The following is a 12398-nucleotide window of genomic DNA, read 5'->3' on the forward strand; positions in this document are numbered from 1 at the left end:
ACTCATTGAATCATTTCACTAATGATATAAGTGAATTGATTTAGCTCAATGTTGAAATATATAGGAATACTCAGACCCTTACAAGAAAGCTGTCTTCTTTCTTTTCTTTTCTTTCTTTTCTTACCCCAATGCTTTGAGTATGCTATTACTGAGCTTTATCCCCAGTGCTTCAGCCCACTAACATATGAAATTTAGACAAGGAATTCTACTATGAGCTATAATTTACTCACTTCATTTCATTTTACTTAATATCCACTAATATTTTATTTTCTAATGAATTATAAAATAAAAAACTAACGAACTGTATTTCTTTTCAAACTTTCCAATTTGTTCATAAATTTAGGCCAGGTTCTGCCTTACATTGATCTGAATGAATTGGATGAGAAAAAAAATCTGTAGCAACATGCAGCTCCCTCAAAATAGAACTTTAAAACATATCAGAGTACAAATATATCACAGACATTAGAAAATAATATTGAATCCACCCTCTGTTTGAATGCAGGGAATATAATGTATTTCACAGTATGAAGGGAAACATTCAGTAGATGCACAGCCATTTCTATTAATAAGAATAACATTTTTAAAATTCAGATTATAGTAAGTTACAATTGCCTGTTACTTAAACTACGATACAATTAGAATCTGTAATATAGAATCATCTAATAGAATTTTAGAAAATCTATGAAAGCTAAATCATATTATTATTATTTTTGTGGTGCTGTGGATGGAACCCAGGGCCTTAGGCAAGTGTTCTACCACTGAGCTACTTCTCCAGATCTTATTTTTAATTGCTTATCTTCTAAAACTCTCTAGACTTTTTAACCAGACTGCAAAATAAGAGCCAGATATAACACAAACAGAAAATTGTTTAAGGAACAACTTTATTTTGATCATATGTCCATTAAGCTATTGTTAGACTCATATGCAATTTTTCTCAAATATGAACCAGCTATGAATTCATGAGCAAGCCATGTGCTCTGAAAATAGCATTTCGGCTTCTTAAAATTTGTCAGGGCATTCGATAACCTACCTCACCAAAAAGGATATAAAAGCTTTTAAAGAAAACATTTAATAAACATAGCAACATTGTGGCAAGGAAGAGCATAGGATGAACCAGACCTGTCATTACTCTTAAGTAGTTTATAAACTAGTGGAGAGACAAGGAAGTAAACAGATAAGGTTTCAGTTCTGAGGGGTAAGTGCTAGATTAAAGGTAAATGCCAAAGCATTAAGACAGCACACTGTACAGATTCCTTTTCCAGCACAGCCAGCCCAGTGTGGCTGACCCCACTGGGCTGGTAGAGTGGAAAGAAAGGAAGCAGTCTGAGAGGGTTGCTCAGGGGCGTCAACTCTTAACTGAGTCTTTAAGAATGACAGGTTATCCTTGTGGGAAAGAGGCCCACTGGAGAAGCATTTGCAAATGAGGAGAAACCCCAGAGAACTTTGAAGATTCAAGGAGCTGACAAAGGCAGAAAAAAAATCATCATTAGGTCTTGTGTGATTGACTGCACACCCGATCCTCTTTCCTGAGGGCAAAAAAGGGCCTGTGAAGAGCAGTGATGTGATCAGATATTAATTTTAGAAAGACAGCTCTAGAAGCAAGCTAAAGCAGAACAAGGCAGCCAAGAATTAAAATAAAGATCCAAAGTAAAGGTGCTTTGAGAGAGATAAAATATGAACGGAGAGCACTTTCAGATGGAGGGAGGAGGAGGACAAGAGGGTGACTACCCATTTTCTGAAGTAATCTGGTTGATACCTGATAATGATGACGCTATTCAATAGAGAAGGAAAGGAAGACAAATTGATTGAGAGGATTGATGGTAAGTTTGTAGACCTATGAACTTCCAGGCAGAGTTATCCAGAATGTACTTTGATAGGCAAGAATGAATAAATGCTCATTAGAGAGCAGTGAATGTCTAAGTGTTTGTAAGAAGAGCTAACATTTATCAGGTGCTTAAGTACAGCATGTGTAAGCACTTACACAGCATCTTTTTTATTATCTTCCCCACTCCAGAAATGAGAGAGTTTAAGTAATTTCCCAGTGTTTATAAAGTTTTTAAGTGTCAGGAATGTCTCACTTTATAACTCAAGTCATTAACATATTATATACAATTGTATCATGCAAATCTATTCATTACAGGTTTTAGGACCAGATATAAATGAGTTCAATTCTAATCTTTTAACAACTATTTGACCTTAATATAACCTAATTTCACTGACATTTACTCATCTGTAAAATGATTGTCTTTAAAATTGCATTGCAAAGATATGGTCAGGATTGGGGGAAGTATATGGAAAATGCTAGAGGGAATATGCACATTCCATAAATGGCACCTACTGTTATATCTATGGCCAGAGAAAGAACTCTACTTGAAGCAAAATAGCTATTACCTAAAAAAAGCTCTTTTCATCTTATTATAAAGTTTAATTCCATCCCATTTTTCCTATGTCTTAATAAATGCTATCAATTTTCAAAAAGTTTTGAGACATTAATGTATTTCCCGAATTTAAAATCACCTAAAATTTAATTCAAATATAAATCATTTCAATGTAAAGTGGTTGATTCTTAGTTTTTTGACATGTCTACAGTAATGAATATCCCAACAAGAACATCATGAAGCCATCAGGCATGTTGAAATTTTGGAAAGAGCTTTGGACTTGGAGTCAGAAGACCAGTGTGAAGTCCCAACTCTGCCACTTACCAGCCATGCCAATGTGGACAAGTCCCTTAACAGTTCTAAACATCCAGGTGCACATTTATGAGGTGAATAGATTATTCTGTTTGTTCCAAGTCTAAATTCAGCAAACATGGTGATGCAAATAATGTCACCCTAGATTTTAGTTCTTAAACCTGGCTGCACATTAGTACCACCAGGAACTCTTAAAAATATCACTGGAAGGACACCAATGATATTATAAACATATGATTTACAAGTTTAGAGCATTAATTTGTGAAATGTCATCTAAAGCACTTTGAGTCATACCTCACTTATGTTAAACATAAAAACATATCTTCTTTAACCCCAACTGCATTGAAAACAAACTTTCTTATGTATACACATACTCTAGAGTAACTGACTGACTCAACCATCCTGCTTGCTGAGATTCTACATGCTGTAATACAATAAGTTCTGTGAGCCCAGAAATTCCTCAGTCTCTGGAAAACAGGGATAGTCGGTGACCTACCACACACACACACACACACACACACACACACATACACACACACAGACACACACACACTTTTAACCACCTCAGAGTATTAGGACAAAGTACAGACCATAGCACTCCTCTCATGAAGCACCAGCACTAAGATCATGCTATGCTTCATTACTGGCCACCAGGCACATGAGCACACTTACAGACCACAGATGATGGCAAGACCCATAAACACCCAGTGAATGGGGGAGGGAGACAGCAGTCATGATGACTAGAATCCACTTCCTAAAGTCCAATGTATGTGTATTTGAATTCAATAAACAGCATTTTAAAAATCATTTTGAAGCCCCTGCCTCCCCATTGTCATTTTTATTGACTTTACTAAAAGTCAGGCAATTTTCAAAGATAACATCTTCACTACTTGACAGATGTCATAGTTGTGTAACATTGCATCTTGTTTGTTATATTTTTCTTATAATGATGTCATATGAAATAAATAATAATCTATAATGGAATTAAATAAATTTAGAATGGCAGCTACACACTAAAACATACACTCCTCTCCATTTTAAAATTAAATCTGTAAGAAACACATTTTCTAGAACTACATGATTACACACAAGTACCTTATCTTCCTTCAGGCCTGATGGAAGCCATAGCCTTTAAGACCAACCTTGATCACACAAGCTAATAAAGAATAATATCAGCCTAAACAGCACATTTGTGATAAGTACACCTCTTCTTTGAAACATCACTAATTGTCTGTATGCAGACAGCTTGGGTGACAGTAGTATAAGGGTGTGGGGGGCCTCCCACTGCCTCTAGCTGCATACACTAGAGAATTAGTGTCATGTAACAATACTAACTAATGAGATAGGAGGAAAGTCCATATTAAGTCTTTCCCTTTGGGAAATCAGAATCTTAAAAGAATTATCTGCAAACTTACACATTTCTGATCCTGCAATAAATCTAGTAAAATAAAAAAAGCCCTTGAGAACTGTGGTTTTCATCCATAAAATGAGCAATAGGCACTTGCTCCTATGATGCTTCTGATAGCCAACAATATATAAACTAGCATTTTTACATCAAAATATAACAAAGGAAGTGCATAAAATTGTTCAGACTGCCTAAAACACACAAAATGATTTCAACACCCTAGTCTTTCAAAAAAAAATGATTTCAACACCCTAGTCTTTCAACCACTAGCTATCCAAGTGGAGAAGCAAGGGAGACATCAAAATGTGACATCATCACTAAGCAGAAACAGCCTAAGTCTGTTCTACGGCCTTATAAGAGAATTCAAAAATCAACAAAAATATATTTAACAAAAAACTTATTGCTTAAAATGTACTCCTTTTAAGTATGCTTTTAAATAGTTTTACCAAAACTTTTCTTTCTTTCTTCTTTTTTTTTTTTTTTTTAGCAAAACTGAGATTGAACTCAGACTTACAGATTGCTCATTTAAATCCTGGGAGTCTTCCATGTGGTTTTCTCACTTCTCCTGCTACTCCCACGTAGAAGCAGCTTCTTTCAGTTAAAAAATGGACTATCTAAGACAAAAAAGATGGAAAAAAAGAAAAGAAAAAGGTTATCTTTCTATTCATGTGCAAAATTACCAAAATATATTAAAATTTACCATGATAGTCATTTGTAGAAGAATGTTTTTGAAGAAGGAAATTTATTAATAGTGTCTTCATATCTGACCTAAATAACAATTTTATAAATAATATCATGGTAAAATTGGTGTATGTGAACAACTACTCAGGACTGTTTTAAATAAACAAAAATATTTGAAGACAATTTTGGAGTCATAGTCCAAAATAAACAGTACCTTGCAGAGAGATATCTGTCATTAAGCAATTGATTTATTAAAATTAAGTACCTGCATTAGTCATTTACTTTTGAAAATACATATATAAACTGAGCAAATGCAATGTGTACTTTAGTATGACAGCTTTCATAACAGGAAAATGTATCTGAATTACTATATGTTCACTTCCAAAAGATCTCATGTTAGGAAAATACACAACAAATTTAAAAAAGAGAATGAAAATAAAACTACTTAGAAAAAGAAATTCTTACAAATACGTATGGAAAGGAGAAGTGGTCAATAAACAATGGTGAGACAATCAGCTAACTATGCCAAAAAGTTAATCTTTATTTCAAAATTTACATTAAAATCCTCCAGACAAACTCTAAGAAAAGAAATGTAATTCTTAGAGAAAGAAGGATTTTATAATAGTACCCATAGAAGATAGCACAAAAAGTCAAATCCCCATCATTCCCTCTCCCTTTCTCTCTCTTACATACATGCAAATAATCAACATTAAAAGATACATGAAAATCTTGTAAGAACATCTGTAAAAATATCAAATGCAATTAGGTAATGTTAATGTCTAAAGAGCTCTTACAATTCAGAGAGGCACACACATTTTATAGAAATATTGTCAATCACTATAAAACAATGCTGAACTCACAAATAAATGAAATTCAATTTAAAATCATAAGCGATTTCTAGCCATTCAAATTTTAGTTCTTAAAAAGAAAGAAAAAGCTAAAAGAAAATAAAAGCTAAGAAAAACTTGTTCATCATAGACATAGTTGTCAATTATTAAAGCTACACTTCAAGGAATGTTTAGTGACAACAAAAATTTCCAAAAATATAATTTAAATGGAAAAGAAGAATTCCAATCTTTCTAAACAGCAGATAACCATTTGGTTTACTGAATATTCAGTATAATAGATGTTACACTCATTTTTACATATATCCATTTACAAAATCTTTCCTACTACCAGGTACACATGGTTTTCATTTCTTTTCTTTTATGCTTTGCAGTATTTTCTACAATAAACCTGCTACTTTTCCTAAAATTGCAAGAGGAATTTAAGATGTAAATTTTATAATTTTTATGCATATATAATGATGGAGACACAGATCAAAGGTGGTTTTTTTTTCACTCTTAAAAGAGTTAAAAGTAAAAAAAAAAAAAATGGTGACAGTAACTTAATGTGCACATTAAAATATCCTAAACTGGAAAAGCATCATTTTGAAGAAAAGCACAATTTTAAAGTGCATTGAAATTGAAGAAGAATCATTAGGCACACTGAAAAGTGTAGCAGGTAGATGAAAAATGGTGACAGTAACAGCCCAATTTAGATGCTCATACCTTCGTGTGGCTTCTCCCCCTCTCCCTCACATTTCTGTTTCTCAGGCTGATCCTAGGCTTGCTCTTCCTTTCCTACCAGACCTCCCAGTCCTTGGTCCTGTGCACTAGCCAATAGGCCCAGTGGCCAGTGCCACTCTGCCTCATAGTTGCCTTGGATATGATGACTACCGTAATAACTGCAGGCTCTAGTCCAGCACAGACCGACTGCCCAATACTTAACCCATGCCCATCTCACATGACTTTTCTTCTACCCTCCTGGATAAACAAAATCTTACTTTCTCAATTGCAATGCAGGGATACAGAATAAGTAAAGCCAAATGATACTAAGATTGCTTTATAGAGTCAGTTAAAACTGCAACATACAGTGAAAATGAATTTTCTAAGTAGACTCTCCAAACGGTCTGTATGGCTTCTTCTAAGATTAAATTTCAATGTCAGGGTAATTTCTATAAGGGAAGACAGTGTCTCTCAATATGAGCATTATCTAGAGCACCTATATCTGTAGCAATATAAAAAGCAAAGTATTATGTTGTAACATGGAACATTGATATAAATAACTCTCCAACTGGAACAAAACTAGATTCTGAGCTGGTGGTTAACAAAAGGGGCAGTTGCTGTACCTATAATAAACTTTTTGAATTTCATAAGTACTGATTGAATGATAGACAAAATCATACAGAATATACAAGATTATGTAAATGAAAATGTGAAGTAAACAACCAGATAATGTAAGTTTTGGAAATTATGTCCCTAATGAATGGCAATTTTAGGAACAGTTTTTTTATCCCTCATTTTTCACATTTTACTTTTTACTTTGTATTAGGACAAAGTGAATAAAAACAGGAGCATTTGGGGGAAGTATTTAGTATTTACTAAAGTGAAATATTTTAACTTTCCATAAAATTCAATATTGAAAACTATCTACCAGATAATTTCCTACTTATCAGACCTATTAATAAATATACTCTTAATAAAATCAGTATTGATACCAATTAATCCTATCATTTACTTACAATATAGAATGTTGAATTTGTTTCCTATGTGTGTTCTAACAAAGCACCACAAACTGGGTGACTTAGAGAACAGAAGTTTATTCTGTCAATTTCTGTAAACTACAATTCCTGAATCAAGGTATTGGCAGATCTGTGCTCCCTTCTGAGGCTGCAGGAAAGAATTGTTCTTTGTCTCTTTCTGGCTTCTAGTGGTTGCTGGCAATCCTTGGTGTTCCTTGGTTTGTAGAGTCATTATTCCAATCTTTGCGTTGCCTTCACATGGCATTCTCTCTGCCTCTCTCTTCACATGGCCTTCTAGTGTTGTGTGTCTCTGTGTCCAAATTTTCCTCTCCTTTTAAGTATACCAGGGCATCCTGATACAGTAAGATCTCATCTTAACTTGTTTGCCCCTGCAGAGGCCCTATTTCCAAATGAGGTCACATTCACTGGTGGGGGAAAAGGGTTAGGATTTAAGCATATCTTTAAGATGTAATCAAGGTGTAAATGTAATATTTCCAGAAAGGATATATAAGAATTAAAGTAAGAATATTGATTAAAAGGAAACAAGTGATTGTTTATCAGAAGGGTGCTCTCAGGATTTATCACAAGGTGCTCTTGCTAACTCAAGCAAAACTAAGACTTCAAGGAAGATAATGGAGCATAAGAGAATTAGGCAAAAATGGCTCCTTTTTGTTAGCCGCCAGCTCAGAATCTATTTAATGTTCCTGTTGAAGAGTTATTTACATCAATTTCTATGTTACAACATAATACTTTGCTTTATATTTCCTTGAAATTTAGATTAATTGTTACTTAGCTTGACTTGTAACAGTAACATGATTTTTATTCTTTGCCAAACTCACTAAGGTACTAAAATATTATGAGCCCAATGATTTTATATTGTTGAACCAGGGCTAATTGCAAACACAGTATTACTTTACATCATAACTTAGCAAGGGTTGTTATACTAAATCCTTTAACATTTAGCTTTCACAAATATATGAGAAAAGGATGAGAACACTCTTCAAATCAAGTAAGAAAAGTATAACCTTATAATAAAGATATAAAATTAAGGAATAATACTAACTTCATACTGTTTAATGAGGCAATAATGTAGTTCTCAGCTCTATCTCACAGTCATTCCTCAGAAAAGGTGAAGTTTAAACAGAAAAAAGAGCAACCTCACCCATTCCATGTGAGATTATTTCTCCTGAAGTTATGTTTCCAACATATAGACAGTTCACAATATCCTTTTCTTTAACTCTGGTGTACAGGTGGACTATAAACTCTTGTGTCTTAGAAAGCTAAAATACAAAATTCAATGATTCTTCTAATTCAAATACATAATATGACATATATTCATACATATATTTATATTCATACATATATATTATAATTTTAAGATAATTTTAAGAAATGGAATAAGGCAGTGCAGGCTGGTCCAGGTGGTAGAGACAACCAGGGTCTCTCAGCCCCAAGGAATGAGAAGATGTTGAAGGAGATTCTGACCCTCTATCTTTCTAATAATCCTTCAATAAAAACGACATTGTCCAGGCACACCTTACTCTGACTGAAGAAACATGAACATGGAGAGGATGATCTGTCCCTGTGTTGGAGCCAGCCTGTATGAGGACAGAGGGTGCACGTGAGAACACTACACATCTGCGTCATGCACACAAATGGCACCGCCCTCCACCAGCCATTGCAACCAGATACCTGAATATTGTCACTTACTCCTTGCACACTCACTCTCCACATTTAAGGAATCACCTGGTCCTCTCAGTAAGTCTTACAGTTCACTCAGGTCCTCTATGGTTCTCTCTCTTTACTGTCACAACAGGAGTTCAAGTCATCACAAGTCTTTGCCTACACAGGAGCAACAGCTAAAGCCTCCTTTACTCCAATCCTGCTCCTTGGGCATCACTTGCCATAGTACAGCCAGAGCAATGCCAAGTTCTACAATATTGGCCTGATTTCACTCTCTTAAAACCATTCAGAACATTACCCCATGATCTTCCTTAATTGGTCATACTTGCAGTGAGCACATCAACCACATTCAAGCTTTTCCTTCCCTTGCCATATCCCTCCCATGTGCAGCCTCCCTTAGTGGGACCCATGTCACACTAATATTACTGCATTTGTTTTAGATACATAATCCACACGAGGGAAAACATGCAGCTTTTGGCCTTCTAAGCCTGGCTAACTTTGCTTAAGATGAACATCAGAGGAAAGAGGAATTCTTCTCCAGTTCCATACATTTATCTGTGAATGACACAATTTCATTCTTCTTTTCCTACATCATATTCTAATAGTCAGACCGTTTGTCTATGGTTTGGCATTCATATTTTCAAACTGCAAGTAAATTTTCAGAGTCATATTTTGTAAAAAAAAAAAAAAAAATTGGTGGGCATATAATCCCAGCACCTAGAGGCCAAGGCAGGAGGATCACAAGTGGAGATCCCCACCCCCAGAAATTAAGGTTTTCTCATATGGGAGTACCTTACACACATATAACATATACCTATTATAGGGATCTATATTCAGCTTAACAATTTAGGTAGATTCCTCAGGGCTTCTCCAATTACATCAAATTACTTGTATCTAATGATTCATCTTGCTTAGGACACAGATCTAGGAAAATACCAAGTTATTCCTCCTCTGATGTCAAAAATCTCTAATATATAAAACTTGTGAAGTTTTTACAGCTATGTGGAATAGGTTGGTCTCTAGGGAGAGACAGAGGAACTCATCCAGAAAAAGAAGCAAAGGTGAGGAAGGCAAGAACATCCTGGCAGGACTTGAGCGCCTGGATCTTGTTACTCCTGAAGTCTCACTGTTTCTTTCTCTGCTCTTTCTGCTGCTCAGCTGTCCAACTCTTCCGTGGATCTCATGAGCTCTGCTCATAATCTTAACTAAGTTATCTTCTTTCTGCAGCATACCGTCAGACAAAATTACAACTGTGTAGTAAGTCCAACAATTTCCAATCTCATTCCATTGTTGAGAAATTACTGATATCAGCAGCTGTCCAGAAGGGCACTGCTCTCCACCTTTCATTAATAGGGCTCCAAAGCTGGGTGAGGCACTGGCTGGCTTAAGCTGCTCAGGCGCAAGCCAGAGAGGGAACCCAACAGCACAAAGAGCACTTAGCTCTAGTTCTATGGCTGCCTATTCAGAGAGGTAGAGATGAGCATTCCTGGACCATGCATGTGACTCTCTCCCCTGTCTGTAGAAAAAGAAAACAGCTGAGGTGTCCAAGAAACAGATCTGGGTGAATAGTAATGAGCACCTTGCATGACTTCAAGCTCCTTAAATGGAGCCAAGTTACAAACTAGAAGCTGAGCTATTTTTGAACTGTTTATAAAGACAGAACATGGACTTTACAGAATGGTCCTCTCAACACAAAATGTGTTTAGTAATAATGAAAATGAGATTAGGAATGGGAGTGTGATCAGTGGTAGAGCCCCTGCCTAACATGCACAAGGTCCTGGGTTCAATCCCCAGAGCTACAAAATAATACTAATGGTTATGATCATAATAATAATTGGACTAATATTTCTTATGCCAAAAAATTGCAAACTCCACTTCATGATTATCATTTAGTTCATTTATGATAAGTTCATTTGATGGCAAAAATCTTCCAGGAATTAAAAATCATGATCACTTAAGTTTTTGACAAACAAGTCCAGCCAAGCTTTTCTATTTCATTTGTATTTGTTAATTACTTAATGTTGGCTACTTAGTCTAGAAAACACAGAAGTAATTATGATTGCACTGTCCCAGTGAAACGGCTGAAAGAATTCTGAGCCTGAGCACCTTGTGCTACCTTCACAAACACTCCAGAAGGCTCTGCAGACCAACCTCCATTCTCTCATGCTAGTCCTGGTTGCCTTCAACCTATACTTTGAAATTATACTGATTACCATTTTACATATTCTGCAAAGGTACAACTGGATCTCCTGCACTCTGGAAGAGGAAAAAATATGTGAGTCCTTTCTTAGAAGCAGTCTGCTTTTTTTCTCAGCCATAAATTTCTCCTGCATGTAACCTAGGAACTTTTTTTTGATGAAGACTATATGACTGTATATATTGCTTCACACACATCTGATGACTTTATGTCCCTCCTGAGGAAAATGTACTACATTTTGAAAGAATTCAAGAATAGATCTCCCACCTTTAGTATTTAACTCTTCAAACCCTAGATAAAGGATAGTTTTGCTAGAGGGAATATAAATTTAGAGAGTCCAAGTGAAGAATGGAATAGAACGCATGTTCATGTGAATCCTTGAATATCTTGTGAATGCTTTATCACTAGATAACTATGGACCTGGAAAAAGTATGTTGATATCTATAAATATTGTACTCTTCATATAATAAGGATGATAACAATACTTGCAGTATATTTTGTCAGGATTAACTGAAATAACGTATTTCAAAAATACAAACCACTTTGATTAGTAAGTGAGAGTGGAAGAATATTCTGCTCTTATATTTTACTCTTCATACACTAAATGAAAACATTTCAACATTCTTTGCAATATGGTAGAATAGCATGTATACAATTTCTTGCACAAATATAATAAACCCTTTTCAACTACAAATCTTATTCTCATCAGTAATTTCCAGTAGCTTCACAAATCATCTATGTTTAAAACTACTTGACTCTTTGTGTGTGTGTGTATGTGTGTGTGCGCCCGTGTGTGCAATAGAGGATCTAACTCAGGGCTTCATCTACGCTAGACCAATGCTCTACCACTGAGCTATAACCTCATTCAAAAGTTTCCAGTCTTACCAACTCTCTGAACTCAGATAAGTTTACAAAAATGAAAAAATACCTTAAGTCATTAGCGTTTACCACTTTTCAGTTTGTCATTCTCTCTGACATCAAAGTTGTGATTGGTTTCTTTAATGTTTACATACTGACACAATCAGTAACAGAATTATACTTGGGTATATGAAAAAGAAGGAAAAACAGAGGCATGTGAGAGGAGTGAGCAAGAATATTAAGAAGTTTTCAATTGGTAAAAGCAAGAGTAAACTACAAAATTTTAGGGAATAAAAACAATTGGCTATCATTTTATTTTGA

At 35.1% G+C, this 12398-nt stretch overlaps 1 protein-coding gene across 15 annotated transcripts in view; it reads right to left on the reverse strand.

Annotated features, from left to right (window-relative positions):
* The window catches only part of Eya4 (EYA transcriptional coactivator and phosphatase 4), a 289205-nt gene that overhangs the window by 226984 nt on the left and 49823 nt on the right, over positions 1–12398 (reverse strand). For 14 of the 15 annotated variants that reach the window (XM_074074293.1, XM_074074278.1, XM_074074266.1 and 11 more), the window contains one exon: positions 4610–4709. In XM_074074293.1, coding sequence (XP_073930394.1) covers positions 4610–4642 — 33 coding nt within the window. In that variant the 5' untranslated portion in view covers positions 4643–4709. The remainder of the gene's footprint in view (positions 1–4609; positions 4710–12398) is intronic. The other variant, XM_074074282.1, reaches the window with a different exon arrangement.

This window comes from Castor canadensis, chromosome 1 (assembly GCF_047511655.1).
Source record: "Castor canadensis chromosome 1, mCasCan1.hap1v2, whole genome shotgun sequence".
NCBI classification, from domain to species: Eukaryota; Metazoa; Chordata; class Mammalia; order Rodentia; family Castoridae; genus Castor; species Castor canadensis.